At 54.1% G+C, this 23,557-nt stretch overlaps 2 protein-coding genes across 3 annotated transcripts; both read left to right on the forward strand.

The window, feature by feature from the left end:
• The first annotated feature begins 5,062 nt into the window (after positions 1 to 5,062).
• Positions 5,063 to 15,367, forward strand: FRMPD3 (FERM and PDZ domain containing 3). Its single transcript, XM_058196971.1, has 13 exons — positions 5,063 to 6,787; positions 7,266 to 7,368; positions 7,728 to 7,773; positions 8,639 to 8,743; positions 9,423 to 9,530; positions 9,797 to 9,928; positions 10,868 to 10,987; positions 11,249 to 11,385; positions 11,723 to 11,849; positions 13,282 to 13,371; positions 13,483 to 13,662; positions 13,850 to 13,994; positions 15,030 to 15,367. Exons 1-13 carry the CDS (start codon positions 6,622 to 6,624, stop codon positions 15,233 to 15,235), a joined length of 1,665 nt encoding a protein of 554 aa, XP_058052954.1. The 5' UTR covers positions 5,063 to 6,621; the 3' UTR covers positions 15,236 to 15,367.
• A 4,563-nt stretch (positions 15,368 to 19,930) lies between these two features.
• Positions 19,931 to 23,482, forward strand: PRPS1 (phosphoribosyl pyrophosphate synthetase 1). 2 transcript variants are annotated; one of them, XM_058196973.1, is made up of 7 exons: positions 19,934 to 20,356; positions 20,457 to 20,640; positions 20,719 to 20,817; positions 21,014 to 21,138; positions 21,771 to 21,944; positions 22,198 to 22,357; positions 22,437 to 23,482. In XM_058196973.1, the coding sequence occupies exons 1-7, from the start codon at positions 20,235 to 20,237 to the stop codon at positions 22,527 to 22,529; spliced, it is 957 nt and encodes a 318-aa protein (XP_058052956.1). In that variant the 5' UTR covers positions 19,934 to 20,234; the 3' UTR covers positions 22,530 to 23,482. The 2 variants fall into 2 exon arrangements, with proteins under 2 accessions (XP_058052955.1, XP_058052956.1); XM_058196972.1 differs by having other exon boundaries at positions 19,931 to 20,356; positions 20,457 to 20,817.
• Positions 23,483 to 23,557: the final 75 nt, after the last annotated feature.

Here is a 23,557-nt window from a genome sequence, read left to right on the forward strand (position 1 = left end):
TTAGTTTTACATTATTTTATGAGAATTGTAACATCTTCACTGAATCTGGCTTCATGCTAAGTCAGCCTTTGCTAAATTAAGCCATGCTTCCTTGGATTCCCATGTTGCCTTAAGCCAGAAAGAAAACTTAAAAAGGAAAAATTGTGGCTGAGGATCCCTCCCTGCCATGACTTTTTCCCTTGCGCTCCCTAGTAGAAACGGAGTAGATGCCTGCTGATTCCACTTAGCCCTTTGTAACTTCAGTCATTGCCATCCACCCCATCCCATCCCATAAAACCTGAGAACTTGTTCCTCCACATTCTAAGCTCCCTCACAGCCTGCAGGGGATGGAGGAAGCCTGCCTTGAGAGCAGCTGTGCCGGAGGACTGTGGCACATCAGCTTGCGGATCATGATTGAGGAAGTCGGGTGAGCAAGCAATGAGGAAAGGGAGATGTTGCCTTTGCCAGAAGAAGCACTGTTTCTGGTGGTGACCTTTCCTCTGGCCAGCTGGGGGTTGATGCTGCCTTGGGCTTTAGGGGCTGATATTCCTGGGCAATTCCCGGTCTCCTTTTCCTGCTGCTGCTGAGAAGGGGCTATGAAATAGCAGATGCTCAGAGACAAAAGCAGCAGCAGCACCATGAAGGGACCAGAGCACCTGGGACCAAGGGGCTAGAAAGCAAAGCAGGCAGGGAGACGGAGGCTTTGTGCCTGCGGTGGAGGGGAAGGGAGATGCCTGGGATAATAAACTGAGGGGTTCCACTAAATATGAAGACACATCCTTTACTGTGACTATTAAATGAGGCTAATTTTTAATAATTTTTATTAATTTTTAAATAAAAGTATTAATTTTTAAACAATTTTAATTTTAAAAATTAATAAATTCTCATGCCACCCATCTCCCATATAACGTGATCCTGTATGGGAACCAGGGACTCTGGAAGCTGCAAGCAAACAAATATGAAGCCCCCTGGGATGGCACTGGAAGAAGGTTAATTTGCTGCCAAACCCTGCCAAGTGATGCGCTCCCCTTGCCTCCTCTTTCCTCAAAGTACTCCTTGCCACCACAGACTGAACCTTGCTACACCTTCTGCTGGTGTCAGTTCAGATCAGGCAACTTGGAAAGCACAGGAAAATGCATTTTAGCTGTCTTACATGCTTCCCTCTCAACACTTTCACGAGCAAGCTGAACAGTGCAGGCTTTCTCTCTCAGAAGTTAAGCATTTCAGCACCCTGGCCAGCACCCTTTGGAGGGAACCCCGACAGGCATCTGCCACTTCTAACGGGTTTTAAAATCATCCTACCGCATTTCAGTGCCGAGGGATGCCTCCTGTCATCATAATGTAGGCTCCAAGCCCAACTCATCTCACCAGCTCCTGTCCAAGGTTGTTTCTGAGTCTTCCGTGGGGGAGGGGCTCCCGGGGGTTATTGCTCTCCCTTCTGTTATATCCAATAGGAAAAAGATCAGCCCTAAAGCAACTTGACTACATTAATCAGAGATATAACAACCATAAAACTATACTCATAAATCCAAGATTAACTCGAAGAAAGCCTACATTATTCAACATGGGTGTCCTGCGCAAGGGGTTGCTGAGAAACCAGCTGTCCTACTCACCTGCCTGCCTCTAAACCTTTTGTATTATGAAAGGTGCAGGGCATCTTTAAACAAACTGACTCTCCCTCGCCGATTGCCAAACGCTGCAAGCCACAGGCAGGGCATGGAGCAATTCTCTTGCCCTCCTTTGCTTGGCTGTTTGATCTCTCCTTGGATTTCCTCCATTTGAGTATGCTTCTCTTCTAAGCTCCTCAAGTCTCAGTCCTTCCCCCAGTAGATCCTGGGCTTCTCTGGAGGGTCCGGGGTGCAGGGGAAGGAGATGCCTGGGATAATAAACTGAGGGGTTCCACTAAATATGAAGACACATCCTTTACTGTGACTATTAAATGAGGCTAATTTTTAATAATTTTATTAATTTTTAAATAAAAGTATTAATTTTAAACAATTTTAATTTTAAAAATTAATAAATTCTCATGCCACCCATCTCCCATATAACGTGATCCTGTATGGGAACCAGGGACTCTGGAAGCTGCAAGCAAACAAATATGAAGCCCCCTGGGATGGCACTGGAAGAAGGTTAATTTGCTGCCAAACCCTGCCAAGTGATGCGCTCCTTGCCTCCTCTTTCCTCAAAGTACTCCTTGCCACCACAGACTGAACCTTGCTACACCTTCTGCTGGTGTCAGTTCAGATCAGGCAACTTGAAAGCACAGGAAAATGCATTTTAGCTGTCTTACATGCTTCCCTCTCAACACTTTCACGAGCAAGCTGAACAGTGCAGGCTTTCTCTCTCAGAAGTTAAGCATTTCAGCACCCTGGCCAGCACCCTTTGGAGGGAACCCCGACAGGCATCTGCCACTTCTAACGGGTTTTAAAATCATCCTACCGCATTTCAGTGCCGAGGGATGCCTCCTGTCATCATAATGTAGGCTCCAAGCCCAACTCATCTCACCAGCTCCTGTCCAAGGTTGTTTCTGAGTCTTCCGTGGGGGAGGGGCTCCCGGGGGTTATTGCTCTCCCTTCTGTTATATCCAATAGGAAAAAGATCAGCCCTAAAGCAACTTGACTACATTAATCAGAGATATAACAACCATAAAACTATACTCATAAATCCAAGATTAACTCGAAGAAAGCCTACATTATTCAACATGGGTGTCCTGCGCAAGGGGTTGCTGAGAAACCAGCTGTCCTACTCACCTGCCTGCCTCTAAACCTTTTGTATTATGAAAGGTGCAGGGCATCTTTAAACAAACTGACTCTCCCTCGCCGATTGCCAAACGCTGCAAGCCACAGGCAGGGCATGGAGCAATTCTCTTGCCCTCCTTTGCTTGGCTGTTTGATCTCTCCTTGGATTTCCTCCATTTGAGTATGCTTCTCTTCTAAGCTCCTCAAGTCTCAGTCCTTCCCCCAGTAGATCCTGGGCTTCTCTGGAGGGTCCGGGGTGCAGGGGGGGGGAAGGGGAGGGAAGGAAGCCACTTCCCTGATGCAACTCTGCTGTGAAAGGATCTGTGAACCAGCCAGCAAGCAGCTGCTTGGCACATGCTACAGCTTCCCCCTCACTCGCTCTTTGGCCCCCGCCAAGTTCTGGGGCTGAGCCAGGCGGCTTTTTAAGATTCCGATCACAGATGGGGCTGGATTTCGAAGGCTTGAGAGCTCAGAGACTCCCTCGCTCTTTCCACAGGCGCCGCCATTGCCAATGACAAGCGAAGGAAGCAGCAGAAGCAGCAGTGAGCAGGCCGGAGCAAGCTGTCCCTGCTCTTGGCTGCTGGATGCCGACAGTGAGTACCTCGCAACCAGAGGAGGCTGCTGGGGGGGGGGTCCAGGCTCAGGCCGCTTCCTTGTGGGGGAGGAGTAGTGGGGCAGTTCGCTTTGGGGTCTTCTGCTATGAATGGAGTGTTTGGTTGTGCCCGCATCAAGGTGGACCCTCTAAAGCAGCTTCACCCTCCCAGATTTACTAGGAGGAGCCGGAATTGCTGAGATAAAATTCCTTGGCTGTATCCAACCACAAGCAGGCAGCAAAAACTAGGCATGAGGAAGAAGATAAAGGCAGAGACTGGGCATACAGATATTAATGGATTTTTTTGTGTGAAAGTCTTCCAGGAGAGGCAGGAAAGAAATTTCTTTGCCTGGAACAGCTGGGACTGGCACTTGGTAGGCCTGTTCTTGAGCCAACCAGGAGCTTCCTGTTCTTAATTCCTGGCTATTATCTTCTGCTCTGGCACCTTGACCTGTCCCTGGATAAGGAGGGTCCACAGCATCTTGTAGGTCTGCTTAGTCCAAGCAAGGCAGTGGAGAGTGCCTTCAACAGGCAGCTCCAGCTGGCCCTGGCGATTTTTCCCCCCTTTCCTTTCCAGAAAATGTCTTCTGGTCTATTTTTGGCTGGTCCTGGAGCAATGCTTTTTTTCCCATGGGATTCCCCTCCTAGGAAACAGCCCACCTGAGGACCAGTTCCATGAAATTGGTTGGTCCAGAAACAAACTGCTGAAGGAAGATTAAAGTCAGGCTCCCCACCTTCTGGGCCGGTTACATTTAGCCCTGGCAACTGACTGGACCAGCCTGGGTTGTCCATCAAATCGCAAAAGGGTTTCAGTGGAGTTCTGGTGCACAGCCCATATGGCTCTTGCGCTTGTGGATCTCCCTTCCTGCATCTCCTCCTGGCAAAGGGCATATGGTCAGGAAGGTCTGCTTGATCTGAATAAGGGCAGCATCTCACAATGAGAATTTCACCTGGATTGGGCTCTCAGAGAGAATCCAAGAAGCCAGAAGTCTTTGGGTGAAAATAATTCCTCTTCAGCACATCTCAAGGACTTCTGAGGGAAACGGCCAATCTCTGAGCAGGGCTACAAACCCATCCCACACAGGCACGTGCACCTGGAGCACATCTGTGCCAGCTGTGGTGGCACTTCAACCCTATTTATCTGGAGTAGGACTTGAGCCATTTTGCTCTGCTTCCTGAAGGAGCTGCCTGTGTTGGTCCCGGGAAGCTCTGGTGCAGCCTTCCTCCAGCTGGGGCAAAAAACAGTCCCAGAAGCATTCCCACCCAAGGGGCTGAGCTACCAGCAGGTAGCCTTAGCAAGGACTCGCTTCGCCTCATTCTTTTTGGCTTGGCACTTGGTGGCCAAGTCCTGCTGTCTTAGGGATGTGCTGAAGTGTAATATCCCAGGAAGATTCCTTGTGATTTGTCATCAAACTGACAGCACCATCCATAGGGCTGGCACCCACTGGATCATTCTCAGCAATGTTTCACCCGGGTTTTTCTGTAGCAGAGATCTGAGAGATCCAGGAATATCACCGCTTGCTTGTAGGATCTCCATCCAGCTTCGTTCCTGGCTATGGGAACATTTTATTTGCCTAGAACTCTTAACGATATATACTAATTATGCATGCTGTTCACAATACCTTAATCAGTGCAATGCACGTTATTTTCTTCCTGTTTCATCATGCTCAGGAAGGAGTAAAGAAAGGCCACATCTTTCACTCCCGTGTGCTTGCAGGTTGTGGTGGTGGAGAGGTTGCAGCTCCTTTGCCCAAGTGCTGCTGGCATTTTTAAAAAGGAAAAGAAGGAAAGCGGAGTGAATGAGACTTTCCCTAAAATGCAGATTAGAGAGAAAAGCAAGGAATCCTTCTGTGCCAGAGGCAAGGACCCAGCTGAGAGAGGCAAGCTAAGCCAGCCAGCCAGCCAGCCCTGGGGCCAAGAGACAGAGCAACCAGCCTGCCACAAGCATCTAAAAGCCCTAATTTTTCAAGAGTCCCCTGACTCCCCCACATCCCCCAAGGGAGGCTGGGGAAGCGGGGCTGGAAGTGGGGCAACTTGGCTGGGCCAGAAGCAACGTCTCTGAGCAAGTGGAGGCAAGTCCCTCCCCTACTCCTTCTTATTAATCTTGGGGCCCTTGGCTGCCTAGCTATTCTGCTTGGATTCAAAGGCAGAAGCAAACCAGTCCCCCTCCATCTTTGGTGTGGGAAGTGTTAGATTCAGTTTAGAGTCTGCAGAAGTGGAGAAACCAAGCAACGGGCTGCTGCTCTTCCTTAGCTGGCAGACTTTCCAGCCAGCGCAGGGGACCTCCAAAGGAGCTGAAGGACAAGTTGACTTTGTATATAATATACAAATGGATGAAGACTATTGCTTAACATAGCATAAGCTACCCTGAGTCTTCGGAGAAGGGCGGGATATAAATGCAAATAAAAAAAAAAACCTGAGGCAGGCTGGGCACCATTGTTGCTCCGCCACCTTCAGCCTGAATGCATCAGTAGCTATATTGTCTATGCCACCATGAACCTCGCAGACCCTCAGCCCAGACAGGTGGCCTTGAAGAAGGTGTCTTGTGGTGAAGTTGGGGGAAGCAGGTGAAGGAAAGAGAGAACACTTTCAAATATCAGCAGCAAGCATGAGATCTAGTGACAGAATTTGAATTTGTACTGAGATGCATGAAGCTGCCAGTCAGCCCCAAACACAGCCTTTCCCTGGCAGTGGCAAAGAGCCAGGGACAGCCTCTCTCCCCCACAGCAGCCACATTGGGCAACAGAAATCTCTTCTTGGTATAAGATACTCTATAAAGCGCTGGATGTACTGAGCATTGGCACCCTGAGAAAACAGATGAGAGGAGGACAGGACCTGTTCCACTGCCTGAGCATCTCGAAGGGTGAATCCTGCTTGCATTCTTCCTCCCTTCTTGCATTTCCTGTTGGAGCTGCTTGGGTAAATCCACCACAGGGAGCAGCCTCGCTTCGGGATAGGAGTCCAGCCCTCGGCCGGGAGCGTCTTTCCTCCCTCGGGACTCCTTTGCAGATCTTTATTTATTTATTTATTAAATTTTTATTTATTAAATTTATGATCTTAGTTGTCTGGCGTGCCAAAGTGCCAGGAGAATAGGCAAGGCTTTGCTTTGGAGAGAGACGGTTTGGTCTGGGAGAGAGGCGATGTCAACTGTGGGGCTGACCCCTCCACTGGCGCGGTGGTGGCCTCCTCCAGCCCGGGTGGTGCCAGAGAGGACCTTGTGGTCCCCCCAGGCTGTGAAGAAGAGCAGAAGCTTATCCAAGGCAAAGGGCGCAAGCAGCTCCCACTCTCCTCTCTGTTGTTTTGTGTCTCTGCATGCCCAGGCATGTGACTCAGGCAGAGTGCTGCTGGGATGATATGGAATGTGACCAGTTGTCTGCAGAGGCCCTCCGACAGGTGAAAGTCCAGCGTCACCCCGTCTATGGATTCGGCTTTGTGGCCGGAAGTGAGAGACCGGTGGTAGTTCGCTCGGTGACTTCAGGTGCGGTGGGAAATGCCCTGAGGAGCGGGGCGAGTGAAGGTCACAAGTACAAGGAGTTGGGCACAGGGGGCTCTGTTCACTGGGGGGCAGCTACGCCAGGAAAACCCACCCCCTTCACCAAAGCCATAAGTGGGAACAGGACAAAGTGGGAATGTGCAAAATTTCACAACAGGCAATTCTGATTGTTCTCAAGTCACATCATTTTAAGATCAAAACAGTTACTTTTAACTACAGAAAGCTTGGGTCAACCCCCACTCACTCCCCCCCCGCCCCCGATGGTAAGGACAGCCTGTTCCCAACACCAGGGATTCCAGCTGCAAAGGAAGGTGCAGGCAGCCAGAGAACACAGCCAGGCAGTGGCTGAGGTGCAGCAGGGCCACCAGCATGTGAGGGAAGCATCAAAAGCCACAGGGGGGCTGCCATGCCCCTCCCCCGGTCCCCTAGCCATGGCTCACAGCAACTACCCTTTCTTTGGCAGGAGGGCCATCTGAGGATAAGCTGTTGGCAGGTGACCAGATTTTGGCCATAAATCATGAAGATGTAAGTGACGCTCCCAGAGAGAGAGTTATAGAACTCGTCAGGTAAGAGTGGGATGGCAGGATGAAAGGGGAGGAAGGAGACCCTCCAGGGCAGCTTTGGAGAGCGTGGACTGCCTTAAGCCCACCCAGGGCTCTTCCCAGAATTGACTGCTGGGACGTTCTGCAGAATCTTTGGGGCAGGGAGAAGTGCAATCTGATCCCACCCACTGAGCTCGAAGGCCGAGGCATCCTAAGCAAATCCGTGATTGGGGGTGGGAGTAAAATAAAAACTTGGCTTGTGAAAAGGAAAGGCCGAGCCAGGGAGTGACTCCATCGGGGGCAGGGAACAGCCAACTCCATCTCTTGCTGCAAAGCTTCGCAGAATTCTCCTGAAAGCAGCTGCTTCTCCCTTCTCGTTGCAGAGGCGCCAAGGAGGCCCTGGTCCTTACGGTGCTACAGACTCATCAGGTGGGAGCCAAACTTTGGGGTGGGAAGGGCGCCACCTTTATGCCAGCGGCTCTTGTTCATGTCACATGTGAAGAAATGGCTGGTCCCCCACAGCAGGCTGGACTGGCGGCTCCCTGATCCCACTCAGCACCTGCTGCCTTGTGCGAAAATGACACGGGGTGGAAGGCAAGCTGGATGGCTCTGGCTGTCTGAATGTGCAACCCCCAAGCCAAAAAATGGCCAGGGCATCAAAGTGAAACTCACCCCCTTTTCAATGATTATTAGCAGCAGCAGCAGCAGCTGATCTTGGCTACTACAGTGGTTCTGCCCCTGGAAGGGCCAGGGCCTTGTGTTCATACTTTGACGAATGCCAAGCAGAAGGTGATGCAGCTGCTCTGCAGCCTAGAGACAGCACTGCTTTTCTCCTCCATTGATAAACTGGAGGTGATGTGGAGCCACCTGGCCACCCACTGTGGCATCCCTAGACCATTCTGGGCTTGGGTTTTCTCCTGCTTTCTTGGGGCTCCTTTGCTCTGGGGGCGGGGTGTGTGTGTGTGGAGAGACAACTGCTGGCATTTGTTTCCCAGACCACCAGCAGAACAGCAGGGAAGCAGCCCAAGTGGCAGTTCCGCCTTTAGTGATGAAGGGCGGTTTGAGAAGGCTCTGGACAGCCAGCACCTTTCTTCCTCAGGGGCTGTGTGGCCGCTGGTTGCATCCTTTGGAGAGCAGCATGGCCAGATCCACTGTGGCCTCAAGCAGCAGAGGCAAACCCCTTGGGCCATCAGGACCTGAAGGGGCGGGAAGAGCGTCCAGCCCAGGGAAACATTCTTGACTTGTAAGCTTGTTTGGCTGGGCAGAGCTCATCTGACCTGTGTTCTCTTTGCAGTCCCCCAAATCAGCCTTTATCAGTGCAGCCAAAAAAGCAAAACTGCGGTCCAATCCAGTGAAAGTTCGCTTTTCGGAACACGTCACCATTGGCGAGACGGATCCCGTGAGTGCCTCCCCAGGGGATCCCGTGTAGTTCCTGAGAAAGCATTGCTCAGTTCCCCCTCCCTCACAGCAAGAGTCACCTTTTCAACTGATCTAGAAAGCACAGCGGAGGCCAGCGGATAGAACATGCATTACGTACCGATTCCCATGCCCAGAAACTCCGAGGTGGGGTGAAAAAGGCCCTTTGAAACAATTGAGCCGGTCCATGTATCTCAATTTGGTATGGAAGTAAAGGGGGCCAGGCTGTTTCTGGGGACATCTGTCAAAGTCCCCCAAGATCTACAGGCAACCGTTTCAATTTATGTTCCAGTCCATGTGAAAGGTCATGGTTACAATGGTTACAACTCTTTTGAGCCAGTCAGGAGGCAGCCGACACCTCCTCACACATCCCGCAGCAGCTCCCAACAAAGGCCAGGACCAGGCATGCTTGCAGCCACCTCCCTGCTTTGAACCTCTGCCCATTGGGGGCCTCCATCTGGTCTGCCGGCCCAGCTGAGAGCACCCCTAGAGATTGGGGTGGCAGGGGTGCACATCTGGCCAGTCCTCCCACAGTCCGTTCCCCCACAGTGGCTAATCTTTAAAACCCAAGTGTGGCTGATGCAGTCTTCTCTACCCCCTCCCCCTTTCTGTTTCCCTCCCCCTCTTCTCTCTGCCCCGCCCTGCTCCCTCCTGTTCCCAAGGACATGCTGAAGAAGGAAGCTCTTCTCCTGATTCCAAATGTGCTGAAGGTTTTCCTTGAGAACGGACAGATTAAGTCTTTCACCTTTGATGGCCGAACCACCGTCAAGGTAGGGGACTGCCACAGAAGCCAGGAGACCCGTCAGGCTAGTCCGGGGAGAGGCACAATACAAACGATCCAACCAAGATGAAATGGTAGAGTGGGGAAGCAGTGATTCCCTCCTGTCTGGCGTCTGGCCTCATTCCTTTAATTCTAAGAACTGCTAAACTGCTGGACCCGTCCCTGGGGAACTGCACCACCCTGGGCCTTCCTGGGAAAGGGAGGGATATCTCTGAGCATCCCCTCCCATTAGCTCCTCTCCTCCTCTCTGGCCAGGATGTGATGATGACCCTGCAGGATCGGCTGTCCCTGAGGCAGATCGAGCATTTCTCCCTGGTCCTGGAATACTCCAGCCCTGAACAAAGTCACAAGTTCCTCCTTCTGCAAGACAAGCAGCCCCTGGCCCATGTAAGTGCCTGCCCCTTACCCCACCGCTTCATTCTCTCTGCTGCAGGGATTTGGCCTCCTCTTGGAAGGGCTGCCTGCCTGCCTGCCTGCTCTGCTCCTGGCATGGCTTGCAGGAGGGGAGGGATAGAAGGGGCTGCAGATAACACAAAGGGGGTGGGGAATGCCCTCACCTCAGAAGACCGGCTCATGGCTTCATATTACTGCAAGTCAGCAGTGTGCTTTAGCTGCTCAAAGAGCCAGTGCGGTGCTGGGCTGCATCAGCAGAGGTAGGATGCTGAGATGATGCCACCACTGGTCAACCACACCAGGAATACGGTGTCCAGTTCTGTTCCACAAACTACAAGATGGATGCTGAGAACAGAGAAGAGCAACAAAACTAGTAAGACTAGATGCTAGAAAGAACTGGGTACATTTACCCTAAGAGAAGGCCAAAAGCACACGAGAGGCTGTCAAAACTTTAAAAAGGCTATCCCAGGAGAAAAAAGGGGGCTTTATTCTCTGTAGGGTAAAAGAACAACCAACCACCGGGTAGTAGCTTTCCAGAGAGAGATCCAAGCTTGAAATATGGAGCAATTTGATGGCTACAAGAGCTATTAAGGACAGCTTGCCTTCTGGAGTCATGGAAACTCCATCATGGAAGCTCTCAAGCAAAGACTGCAATTGGAAAGCTGCTTTGGAAGATTTCCGGCCCTGGGGAGATTTTGTAAGGTGATATTGCCAAGTGTCTTGCCTGGGAAGGAAGCAGATCACTGAAGGGGGTTGAAGCTGGCACAGGGTTTAGGGAGGCAGAGGATGCCATGATGCCATCCCGGGCCCTCCACTCTGCTTAGAAAAAGTGAGTCAGTTCCCATCTGGCTCTGCCACATAGGGACCACATCAGCCAGATGCAGGCCTCCAATGGCGAGGGTTGCAGGGAGGCTCCCTTCTGCTTCTCCACAGGTGGTGCAGAGGACACACTACCAAGGAATGCGATGCCTCTTCCGGGTCAGCTTCTTTCCCAAAGACCCTGTGGAGCTGCTGCGAAGGGACCCGGCAGCCTTTGAGTACCTGTATATCCAGGTGAGCGGGGGGGGGGAGCCCCAGGTGCAGGGCCTTCCTGCCTACCAACAGCACAAGGTTCCTGCTTGCTTCGCAGCAGAGGGGCAGGTCCTCTTTCTGCCTTGGCCCAGGGTGGTCTGCAACCACTAGCCAGCTGCCCCGGGAGCACAGTACTGCTTCCCCAGAGCGCTCCCAGAGGGGCTGCCAAGACCTGGGGAGGGCCTTCTTGGAGGGGGATGCAGGGAAGCAGCTGTTCTGAGCAGCCTCATTCTCTTTCCCCAGAGCCGCAACGATGTGATCAGGGAGCGATTTGGGATGGAGCCCAAGCCGGAAATGCTGCTTGGCCTGACTGCCCTGCACATTTACATCACGGTTTCAGCCACACGGCCCAGCCAGAAAGTCTCTCTCAAAAACGTGGAGTAAGTTCAGCAGCGAAAGCTGCAGCAGCTTCCCCCTCCCCCTCCATCCACGCACAAGCCCCTTCTGAGTGTTCAGAGTCTCCCTCCCACACACTAAGCTGGCCTTCGTAGTGGTATTCTAGCAAGGCTTTCGGCCTCCTCTGGCCCCAGGATCTGACCCTAGAATCCTTCCCTGGCCATTGGCTGATCATTTGCCCTTCCCACCTCCCTGGTAGATGCTGCATGCCACAAGCGAGCCAGAGGGTCCTATGCCTGTCCCCACTAGCCCAGGGAGGGTAGGGGGGAAGGAGGGAACCCCGCCTGGCCTGCCTCACCAGCCCTCTCTCCCTCCTGCTAGGAAGGAATGGGGCCTGGAGCCTTTCCTGCCCCCCTCGCTGTTGCAAGGCATCAAAGACAAGAGCCTTCGGAAGGCACTGTCTCAGCAGCTGAAGGCCCATCAGAACCAGCCCCCCTGGGGCACCAAGGCAAGGCAGGGTGCAGGGAGGGCGGATGGCCTGTTGGGCCTAGATGGCTGCCCGGGAGGGGGGGCAGAGTGACCCTCTGGCTCAGAGGGTGCTCAACAGGCTGTGAGCAAAATGCATCCTTCAGGATTCCCAGAGCCCTTCCAAAGTGATGCTGCCTCCTCCCCCCAGTTCTCCCCTCTAGCCAAGTTGGCATCCTTTTAAACAAGGCTCCGAGGAGGGCTAGAGGGCACCTAGATGGACCTCTGTAGTTGGGTTGCTCTGTGCAGGCTGATGGAGAAACAACTTAAACATAAAGCAATCCAATCAATTTCTTGGTTACCAAAACTGAGTTTCTTGCTGAAAGGTAAACTGGATCTGGAAACAAATTCTGTTCCAGGATTTGGGAGCTTTTATTCCCGATTATTAGGTGGCTCATGTGTTTAGACAGGCTATTCGATGTGCACAATCTACTAAAAAAGATTGTACAATGGCTTTCTTTTTTCTACAAACGGTCTTTCCCCTGGACACTCTTCTGTAAACAGCAATAAATGGCATAGGAAGATTAATAGGCAATTCTGCATAAAATGTAAAACAAGCCGATGCAGAAAAACCAGTTCGTTTTTCTCGTCTTATTATTTTTATAGATAACTCAAGGTGGCAAACACACCCAATACCCTTTTCTCCTCCTATTTCCCCATAACATCCCATGAGGTGAGTTGGGCTGAGAGATATGAATTGGCCCAACCAGCCAGCTTTAATGCCCAAGGGGGAATTAGAACTCACCATCTCCTGGTCTCTAGCTTGGCGCCTTCCCCGTGAGATTGTTACTTAACCCCTTTCTCTCCGTTCAGAGAAGGGGCTGGGATGCAAACTTCTTAGAAAGTCCAAAAGCAAATTTTTCTTCTGGAAAAATCTCTCCTGGCTTCACACAAGCGGGCTAAGGCTGACAGGAGAAAGCTGACCAAGCCTCCCTCCACAAAAACACGTTTCCATATCAACAGCTGTAACCTCAGCACAAAGGAGACCTCAATCCAGCATGGGTCAACAGTGCTGCAAAAGAAGCCACCTGCTCTGCCCTCAGCAGCAGACTGGCCTTTGGGAGGGTGCCTCCTGCTGAACCAGGCAAATAGTCCCTTGGGCAGTTGGGCCGCAAGCCATCTAGACTTTTAAAGGTCAACGCCAGCATTTGAACCTGTGTTCAGAAAACAGCTGGCAGCCAGTGCAGGTCTCTCACTGCAGGACTAGTTTGTATCTGTTCATAGCTTGGCTGCCACAGCAAAACCCAGGAATCCACTGCAGTAGTCAAGCCATGGAAGTTTGCTAGAGGTGAACTGCTTCAGCTTCCAGAAAAGCCATCCTTGCCCTGCGTTGTTGTTGCCAGGGCAGAATAATTCTTGAGGGGATCTTGGCCTCCTGGCACTCTGACGTAGAAGGGCACAATGTCTCTTCCCAGATCACCACCACCCAAGCGAAGCTCCACTACCTGCGCATCCTGAACGAGCTGCCAACCTTTGCAGGCGTCCTGTTCAACACAGTGGGACTGGTACAGTAATGCTGGCGTGTAAGGGAGGGGAAGAGCAGTGACGGGCCCCCAGCCAGACCCCAAGGCCTGCCTCTGCCCTCCTGTCTCTGACTGGCATCTCGTCCCGCACAGGATGAGAAACAGCCAGCCACCACTCTCCTGGTGGGGCCTCGCCATGGCATCAGCCACGTCATCGATCTGAAGACAAACCTCACCACCGTGCTGTCCGAGTTCAGCAAAGTCAGCAAGATCCAGCTCTTCAGGGAGAACCAGGGGGTGGCCCGGGTGGAAACAAGCATCCTGGACGCCAAGGTAGCTCCAGCTGCTGCCTCTGGCTGCCATCCTGCTGGAACTGGAAGGCGAGCCAAGGGCAGGTCTCCTGGGAAGGGCACCTGTGGAGCCTTTCATGCCCAGGCACATCACCTTTCCCACGTGAGGTGGTTGTCCCGTGGCCAGGCAGGCTTCTGACCCTTCGGCTTCTCTTCCCTTCCCTTCCCAGCCTCTGGTGCTGCTAATGGAATGGCCGGAGGCCACCAACTTCACCTGCCTCATCGCTGGCTACTGCCGCCTTCTGGTGGACTCCAAGCGGATGATCCTTTCCCGACACACCAGTCAGCCATCACCGCTTCCACTGACCAAGGCAGGTGCGTTTCATCCTCCAAAATTTGTGCCCCTTGGTCAGGTTCCCATATTATCCCTCAATATTGGGGTTCCAACAATGGGCCTTTCCCCCAGATGGCTCTGTAGGCAGCAGCAGCAGCCCAGTTGGGACATCTCAAGCACGGGGATCCCCTCACCAGGCTGAGGTGGAGGCACCCGTGTGTTGGCCACAGAGCTTTTCTGCGTAACAGAGCTGCAGGCAGCTGCACTCCTCCCCCCACCCCTTTACTCACCCTTTCCTCATCCTGCAACTGTTCAGACAGGGGCTCACTGAGCACGTGGGGTGTGTGCACACAGTGTCATTGGGAGGAGCCAGAGGACAAGAGAGGAGCCAGGAATCGGGCCTCACAAGGGAGCGGAGAACATTCCCCAGCAATCACTCTGTGCTTCCGCTTGTGGCTCTTCCGAGAGTCCAGAAGAGTCTTTGCCCAGGTCCCTCGAAGGGAAGCAGCAGGCTTGCCAGGACAGCGGCCTACCCCACAAGAAGCACATCCTGAAGGCCCCCGTGCCTTGAGCTCAGCTGTTGCTTAAGGGAGGGATCTTTTTCTGTGCTTCTTGGTGACCAGTCGAGAGAGCCTGGGCAATGCAGAGGGAAGAAAATCCTCCTCTGGCCACATAACTTCTGTCAGTTTGGGGAAACAGTGGCCAGGCATCAGCCCCGCCTTCTTTCAGTGCATTTCATCTTCCTATGGGTGTATTGGAGGGGCAGTCCATCCCTTAACACCCCACCACAGCTCCAAATCTTCCGATGGGAAGCCATTTGCCAACAGAGCTCCAAAACTGGCCATTCTGTGATTAAGCTGGAAGTGCATGAAGGTGGGGGAGGGGGCAAGGAGCAGAAGGGAAACTTGTGGCAAGAGCATCTTCTTCAGCTTATTCTGCTCATGGGGTCCCCTGCTGGCCCTCCTGCCAAGTGGGCAGACGCTGGATTCTTCGGCTGCCTGTCCACCAGCTGCCTTCTTGGGAGCCACGGCAGGAGTGCATGTTTTAACGGCCCATGTGTGTTTTGCTCCAGACAGCAGCCCGTTCCTCGGTCATCAACCTCTGGCACCAGCAGGGCACCTGGCTAAGAAGGAGAGCAGGCTCCTGGGAGGCTCTCTCCCAAGCCCCGGAGGGGGTGGCCCTCCAGATCCCCTGGGCTCGGAGCTCCTCAGCTTTTGCTACCTGCACCTGCGGGAGCACAAGAAGGAGCGCAAGAGCGGGACTGACGTCAATGAAAACCTGATCCTCTTTGAGGAGTCCCGGCCCCGGACTAAATCGGATCCCACCTCAGAGAGCTCCGGGCGAGACTGCCATGTGGCCGCCCAGTACTGTGAGCCCCACGGCCCAGACCAGGAGCACTGGGCCAACAGAGCCAGGGCGTACACCCTGGACAGCCAGCAGGGCAGCCAGCCCCAGCAGCTGTACTGTGACTCCTGCAAGGCCAAAGTCAAGCGCCAGCAGCCGGCCCCTCACCGAAGCGGCAATCCTGGCCCCAAGCAGGACAACATGGTGGACCTGACCTCCCTCCCCCCTCCAGGGAGCGATGAAGAGGATGATGAAACCACATCCCTTCTCCCCATCGCCGCACCGCCTCCCGGCTTCCAAGACAACAGCTCTGACGAGGACGACTCTAAGCGCCGGGCAAAAGGGCAGGAGCCAGGACGCCAGCTCTGCAGCCTCCTATACGAGGAAATCCCCGTGACGCTCATAGATAGTATGCAAACACGGACTGTTCGAGATCACGCCCAGGACCTGGACGATGCTCTGGTCTCCACGCTGCAGGCCCTGGAAGCGCTGGCAGCCTCAGAAGATGCTGCGCACCCTCAGCCGCAGCAGACGGCAGGTACCCCCTCCTTTTAAAGTGGTTCCCATCAGAATGCACCCATCAAAGCAGCAGCAGCCCCCAAAACCTGCAAGTTTAATCCAAAGAGAGGGGCACTAGCAGCAGCATAGCTGCATATGGGGGTGTGGGGCAGAAGGACCTTAATTCCCAGGTCAGAGGTGTAGTGAATGGCTGGAGTCTTCCCAAGAGCTCTGAGGGTAGCCATCAGCTGCACTTTGGAAAGACTGCCTCTCCAACCCCATTTTGGAAAGGGAGAGGATTCAACCCTGTAAAATTCCTTGTGCCAGAACTTGGGCCTCCCAAAAGACAAAAGATCCAGCAATAGCCAGCATACATGGCTCCTCCCGTCTACCACTTGTTTACAGCCCCCACCCCCATTTCCCCCTCAGCACAGGAGCAGCTTTGCCTTTGAAGCAGTGGCATGCACACGCGCACACACACTATAATTCATTAGTGTGTGGGCCGGTTTAGCTCAGGCTGGTAAGGCCTGTTATTAAGAACACAAAGCCTGCAATTACTGCAGGTTCGAGCCCGGCCCAAGGTTGACTCAGCCTTCCATCCTTTATAAGGTAGGTAAAATGAGGACCCAGATTGTTGGGGGGGCAATAATTTGACTTTGTAAAAATATACAAATAGAATGAGACTATTGCCTTATACACTGTAAGCCACCCTGAGTCTTCGGAGAAGGGCGGGGTATAAATGTAAACAAACAAAAAAAAAATTAGCGTACTCTCCCCTTCCTTTTGCCTTCTCTGGTTGGCTAGGCCAAACAGCCAAATTCATCCAATGGCCAAGGGTGGGCTTGAGCCTCCTTCGGGAGGAGAGGGGCTTTCCCCGCCAACTAAAGAGCATGCCTTCTTCTCCTTCAGGCCTCATCGTTCTGGCCACCATCACTCCAGAGTCATCGATGGATTCTGGCCACGAAACCAACTCCTCCGAGATCCCCCACGTCCCCGAGATTCTCACAGCTGTGCAGCAACGTCAGAATGCTGCCTTCTTCCTGACTCAGCAGCTCAGCAAGGAAGCCCTCTTGGCCCGGAAGGACTTTCCTTTCCACATCCAAGCTGGTGGCGCCAAAGGGCCACCTCGGTATCGAGAGCCAGACCAGACCTCCAATGCCACCTGCACGGCAAACAAGCGAGAAACAGAGAAAAGCTGTGCCCAGTCCTCGTTCTCTCAGCAGTTCAATGAGCCCAATGCCAAAGGAGCAGTGCCTGAGCCCAAAGATTCCTTCTCCTGTGAGGCAGCTGCAGACCCCCACACCACGGCTGTCCCTGCCCTGGGAAACAGCCACCCAGAGGGTGGGCAGCAGGACCAGAGAGGAGCTCCTGTCCTCGTCACATCAAGTCTGCAGACAGTCGGTCACAAAGCCTCCCTTTCTGCAGCATCCTCGCCAACTGAAGGGAGCACTCCCCCCTGGGGTCCTGAAAGCAGGCAACTGTCTAGTTCCCAGTCCTGCTCTGTGGGCCGGCTCCCCTACAGCCTTCCCTGCTCTCAAAAGCAGCCAAGCAGTGAAGCCTGCCAGCAGAACCCAGGAGTCTCGGGCAGCCCTGCAGAGGCGGTTTCCCCTCCCCTGCCAGCAGCAGAAGAGAAGCAGGTGCCCCAGAGCTGCCAGCCAAAGGGGGCAGAGGAAGAGGGTGGCAGGCCACCTGGCCAGAGGGAGATGCTCATTAGCCAGGAGGAAAATGGGCAGCATGAAACAGGGGCCAACAGCCTCAGCGCCCTGAGGCCTCCACTCTGCAAGAGTCCACAGACCTTCAGTAGTCCCGGAGGGGAGACTCTGAAGGGGAAGACCCTCCCAGGTGCTCAGACTGAAAGCCTGCCTTCCACTGCCATGCTTTTAAAAAGGCCTGAAAAGGCACTGGCCATTACAGCCCCAGACTTGGATCTCCCGGCTAAGCCTAAAGTACCCAAAGCATCATTCCGGTTCAAGAACCTCATTTCTGCCACTTTCCCAACACGACTCAAGAGAGAGACCGATGAGCGGCAGGCTCAGCTCCAGAAAGTCAGGCAGTATGAGCTTGAATTCCTGGAAGAGCTGCTGAAGCCAAAGACCAGGAGAGACCCCGTGTCTCCGGACTGTCTGGACCCCTCGGCCACAGGGCGCTGCGCCTGCCAGCTCCGGACCAGCCCTGTGCAGACTGGGCCAGGGATGTCCAGGGAACAGAGGCGGAGTTGTGACTGCAAGCGGCTCAGCCGTGGCACCAGGCCCCTACCCGGCCAGTCCACAGCATCAGGCCTGGAGAGACAGAGCAGGGGCAGAGAGCCACAGCAGGCAGAAGGGCCAAGGAAGTCCTCCAAGGGCAGCCGGATCAGGTCCACGAGCCTGGAATCGAGGGATTGCCGGTCTGACCCTGAATACAGCCTGTCGTGCCTGACCACATGTGCCTCTCCTGGGGAATGCATAGGAGCACCACATTACAAGAAGTTAATGCGACGGTACAGCGTCAGTGAAGTTGAAAAGATGGAGCAAACGTCCCCAAGTTCTCCAGGCTACCTGAGCCATTACCTGTGCAAGCAGAGGGAGGCCACTACCCAAATCCCTGCCTCGAAAGGCAAAATGCAGGACCCCCACCCCACAGCGGCAGAATCCTCTTATGTTCAAGTGGTGGAGAAGAGCCAGAAAAGCAGTGCTGTGCTTCCTTTTCAGGAGGACATCTATCCAAGCCCTCACAAACTGCCAGAGGAGGATGGAGACGGGGACAGGTGCTGCTCCTTCCGGTACTGCTTCTACTACAGGAAGTGTGATATGACCGATGATGGGAGTGAAAAGGATGAGCTTTCTTACGCCATTCCCATGCCAATCCTCCCAGAAGGGAAAATCGGCCACCAGGCAATCCCAGTGGTCAGCAGAACTCTCCAAGTTCTGGATGCCAGCGTCTGCAGCAATCCAGACAACCAGACCCAGGAGATAGATCTGCGGACCTCCTCTTTTGAGGGCAGCTTGGCCAAGATCCACACCCTGAAGGGCCGCACCTACACCTGGCCCAATGGGTTCCTGGCTGTGCAGCTGGACACCAGTGAACTCTTGACAATCCTTCGGCAGTGCATCGTGAGCCCCGAGGCGCAGGAAGGCAAGTCATATCTCCCTCAGTTGACTGAGTACAAGCAAGAGTTGGCCCTTAAGTTCAAGGACTTCCGGGCCTCCTGCCGCAGAGTTGCCACAGTCAACAAGAGCCCAACCCGCATGCTGTCGGCAGTGAGTAGCAGCTTCCAAATCCTGGGAAGCTTGATTGAGACCTTTGTGCGGCTGGTGAACGTGGTGCGCTCGGGGTCTCAGCGCCAGGCGCTGTTGGCCAAAGTTGAAGAGATTGTGAGGAACTACACATTCTTGCTGAGAGCTGCTGAGGAATCCACCGCCCGAACCGGCCACCGAGGGGATCAGGAAGCCGAGCAGCTGAGCCACCAATCAGCGGCCTCCGTGGTGAACACTCTCACACGGTCCTGGAAGACACTGATGAACAAGTAGATCAGTGTCTGTCGCCCGGGCCTGCCCAGCCTAGACCAAGTGCCTGAATGCCTGTAGGGGTGCGAGCCGCTGGGAGACCGAGGAGGGCGTGGCCGGTCGTCTCCGGCCTGCAATGCCTCATTTGCCCCGCCAGCCCCATCTCCTCTACCGGCCCGTCTCAAGGGCCGAAACCGCGAAAGGCCCCGCCTCCGACCAGGGGAAGCCCAGCCGGGAGCCCCTGCTCGCCCTCCCCCCAGGGCTCGTCTCCCTCCGGCCGCCAGAAATGAGCAGATTCGCCCGGGAGCCGCCTCGGCATCTGAGCGAAAAGCGGCTTCTCCCTCCGTCTGCAACGGCCAGATCTTCGCAGCGAGAACTGTCGCTGCTGCAGCCGCCGCCGCGCTATGCCCGCGACCCCGGACGGGATCCGGAGGCCCGAGAGCATCTCGGCGCCCGGCCGAGCGAGAACAGCGCCTCGCGCGGACTCTGCGCCCCCAGCCTCCTCCCGCCGCCCCTCGTGTACGAAACGAACAGCTTTTCTTTTGCGAACCCGGAAGAGTAAATCGATTCCTTCCGCATCTGCCGCGTGGGAAATTTCCTTTCAGCGGCCCGCCCCGCCCCCTCCCCGCGCGTGCGCGTTGCCAGGCGAGAAGCGGTGAGGTGACAAAGGGGGCGTGGCACCAAGATGGCGGACTAGCGCGCGCGGCCCTTCCGTCGGCGCCTGCGCGTTCGAGGGCTGCCCGTGCGTCGCACCGTGCCTCAAAGCGGAGCCGGCGCCCGGAAGGCGGAGGCCGTGCGGCGCTGCTGCGGCTGCTGCTGGATCCCGAGAGCGGCGGGCGGGAGCGCCGCAGGGAGGCGGCGGAGCTGCTGCCGGTGCCGCAGGAAGGCGGCGGGCCCGCGGAGCGCGCCTCGTCCTCCGCCGCGTCGCGCTGCCCGCCGCCGCTGCTGGCTAGGATGCCTAATATCAAGATCTTCAGCGGCAGCTCGCACCAGGACCTCTCGCAGAAGATCGCCGACCGGCTGGGCCTCGAGCTGGGCAAGGTCGTCACCAAGAAGTTCTCCAACCAGGAGACCTGGTGCGCGTGAGGAGCGGCGCATGCGCGGGGGCGGGCGGGCGGGGAGGAAGGGAGGAGGGGCGGGGCCTGACGTCCCGCCCTGACGTCCCGCCCCCTGCAGCGTGGAGATCGGCGAGAGCGTCCGAGGCGAGGATGTCTACATCGTGCAAAGCGGCTGCGGCGAGATCAATGACAACCTGATGGAGCTGCTGATCATGATCAACGCCTGCAAGATCGCCTCGGCCAGCCGCGTCACGGCCGTCATCCCCTGCTTCCCCTACGCGCGCCAGGACAAGAAGGACAAGGTGCCCCGCGCCCCGCCGTGCCCTCCTCCCGCCGGCCCGTGCCCGGCCCGCCCTGACCCGCCGCTGCCTCTCTTGCAGAGCCGGGCCCCCATCTCCGCCAAGCTGGTGGCCAACATGCTCTCCGTTGCCGGCGCGGACCACATCATCACCATGGACCTGCACGCCTCCCAGATCCAGGTTTGGGGCGGTGGTGGGGCGGGGCCTAACTCTGCGGGGGGGGGGGCTGCCTGGATGGAAAGCTCCCTGGGGCTCTTAGGCTGCTCTGGCAGGTTGGGGGCTTCAAGTCTCTGCTCGGCTCCTCTCCTGCCTTCTGGGAAATGGCCCCAAAGCCTATCGTTAAAAGGGGACTAAGGAGCTGCTTCCTTTCCCCAAGGGCTTCTTCGACATCCCCGTGGACAACCTGTACGCTGAGCCAGCTGTCCTAAAGTGGATCAAGGAGAACATCGTTGAGTGGAAGAACTGCACCATTGTCTCTCCTGACGCTGGGGGAGCCAAGAGGTGAGACACCCAGAGCGACTGGGGTGAGGGCCTGTTTTGTTGAATGTTTTCAGTCTCAAATCGTGACCTCCTTGAAGGGGTGTGGCCAAAGTTCCAGATTCAGTGTGATGTGTTTCCTGACTCTTGACTTTTTGTAGTGCTAGGAGCAGAGGACGCGTGTGTGTGTGTGTGTGTGTGTGTGTGTGTGTGTGTGACCCAGGTTCCCATCTGACCATTGGCCTTTGAAAAGGCAGTTGCAGGAGGCTGCTTGCATTCATAAAATGCTTTGACTGGGACCCCTTTTGAGAAATGAATTTTCTTGTGGCCAGCTGTTGGCTATGCTGCTTCTTGGAACCTGGGAATTGGAACTTCTGATCATGTGCCTGGCACCAAAGAAAATTAACCTAGGCATTCCTAAATAATAAAAGCGGGCTCTGTTGTGAGAATTGCAGGACAGCCATTGTGCTGTATTTGCATATTAGTTACATGGACATGTGCTGCTTGCAGAGTTCACAGTAGCCTTGCTCAGCCTGGTATGTGTGGATGGATTTGAGGTGCCGGTGCTGATAAGAATTCAGAGAATTGCTGCCATGTAACTGGAAGGCATAAGAAAAACATTACCCTTTGACAGTATGGACCTACTCTCTCCATAGAGTGACCTCCATTGCTGATCGGCTGAATGTGGACTTTGCCCTTATTCATAAAGAGAGGAAGAAGGCCAGTGAAGTAGACCGCATGGTGCTGGTGGGGGATGTGAAGGACCGGGTGGCCATCCTTGTGGATGACATGGCAGACACCTGTGGCACCATCTGTCATGCAGCAGACAAGTGAGTATCTTACCAGAGTGTAGGCAGCCATCTGGGGTCAAGAGGGTGAGTGGCTACTTCTGTCTTGGCTGATTCCTCCTCCTCCCTGGCCTCATCCTGCTTTTTTGAATGCAGTTTGTGTGCTGAAAGCAGTAAGATGCTTATGTACGGTAAGGCTATATAGTTTTACTAATGGCAGATTAGAATGCTGGCTTTATTCATAGATGAGCAGCTAGCTCACCCACTAAATTCTGCCTGTCTGTCTTCCACATAGGCTGCTTTCAGCTGGTGCTACCAAAGTTTATGCCATCCTGACTCACGGGATCTTTTCTGGGCCAGCCATTTCCCGAATCAACCACGCCTGCTTTGAGGCAGTTGTAGTCACAAATACAATCCCCCAGGAGGACAAGATGAAACACTGCCCTAAAATCCAGGTGCGGCTGCAGAAGGAAAGGAGTCTGGGCACCTTGCATGCTCCAGATAACTTGACTTGTTGCTTCCTCTTCCTTGCAGGTGATCGACATCTCCATGATCCTGGCTGAAGCCATCAGGCGGACTCACAATGGGGAATCTGTCTCTTATCTCTTCAGTCATGTCCCTTTATAATTGTAGATGCTGCTGCTTGGGTGGCTTTTTGAAAAACCAAAATTTGTTTTAAGTTCAGTAGATGTTGCTTGTTTGATTGCCACACTCTTCCTTTCTACTTCTCTGTGTTTGGAGCGGGGTGGGGGAGATCATGATTCACATTCTCAGCCTGTCCATTGATTGGGGTGCTTTTATGCAAATTAGGCTTCTTGTGAAATTATTGACCTCTTTTAACTTGGAGAATAGAACCAGCGGTTTTTGGGCATCCATCCTATGTCCTTGGGAGGGTGTGGTGGCTAGTTGTGCAGAAGGTTAGGATTACATTTTGGTTAGATCTAGAGTGGTCGCTTGGTACAAGAGTATGCAGAGAAAGGCCTTTCTGTGCCAAAAAAATGCCCACATTTGGGGATTGCCTTGACTGAAACTTGCCTGCCTATTCCTCCCTACCCCTTTTATGCCCAGTTCATTTCCAAAGGAGTTGGTTGGAGTTTCCACACACTCCTTCCTTTTAAAGTCTTCCCAGGCAGCTTGTGCTCCTGGGGCATTCTGTGCCCTGTTACTTTCAGGTGTGTCTCTTGGCACCTACTTTTCTACCTGACAGCAGCAGAGATCATTTCCAAGCAATGGTGTCTGCCTCCCTTTGAGAGGCAAAAGCAGCAGACCATTCAGAGCGTTTGAGGAGAGGAGAAATACGGCTCCCAGAAAAGCAGAGGTCCTTACAGCCTGGACATGCTGCCTCTGATCCTACGGCACTTCAGCTGGGTTCTGAGCAGCAACTCTCTGGATTGTATGCCAGTTGCTCTGGTGTGTGTGTGTTATCTATCTACCTACATATATATCTTTATTTTGCTTCTTATTTGGGCCCTTCCTGCTGCCTCTGCTTCGCTTCAGCTGAATTCCTAGGATACTACTGTGATGTTTGTGTTACTCAGAACTTCAGAGCAGGAGGAATTAAACTCTTCCTTAAAACTCAAGAGCTTTCTGGATGCTGTTCCCACACACACTATATTCCGGCAAGATTCTTTGGGGCGCAGCACTTTCCCCCAGTG

The sequence above is a fragment of the Ahaetulla prasina genome, chromosome 11 (genome assembly GCF_028640845.1).
Source record: "Ahaetulla prasina isolate Xishuangbanna chromosome 11, ASM2864084v1, whole genome shotgun sequence".
Taxonomy (NCBI): Eukaryota; Metazoa; Chordata; class Lepidosauria; order Squamata; family Colubridae; genus Ahaetulla; species Ahaetulla prasina.

What these genes read in the sequence shown, in the direction of transcription:
- FRMPD3 (XM_058196971.1), top strand. Translation starts at nt 6,622, where the DNA reads ATGCCCAGGCATGTGACTCAGGCAGAGTGCTGCTGGGATGATATGGAA. An exon ending in AGTTCGCTCGGTGACTTCAG is followed by an intron (nt 6,788 to 7,265) that starts GTGCGGTGGGAA and finishes TTTCTTTGGCAG; the next exon opens with GAGGGCCATCTGAGGATAAG. An exon ending in CAAGCATCCTGGACGCCAAG is followed by an intron (nt 13,663 to 13,849) that starts GTAGCTCCAGCT and finishes TTCCCTTCCCAG; the next exon opens with CCTCTGGTGCTGCTAATGGA.
- PRPS1 (XM_058196972.1), top strand. Translation starts at nt 20,235, where the DNA reads ATGCCTAATATCAAGATCTTCAGCGGCAGCTCGCACCAGGACCTCTCG. An exon ending in TGCACGCCTCCCAGATCCAG is followed by an intron (nt 20,818 to 21,013) that starts GTTTGGGGCGGT and finishes CCTTTCCCCAAG; the next exon opens with GGCTTCTTCGACATCCCCGT. An exon ending in GACGCTGGGGGAGCCAAGAG is followed by an intron (nt 21,139 to 21,770) that starts GTGAGACACCCA and finishes CTCTCTCCATAG; the next exon opens with AGTGACCTCCATTGCTGATC.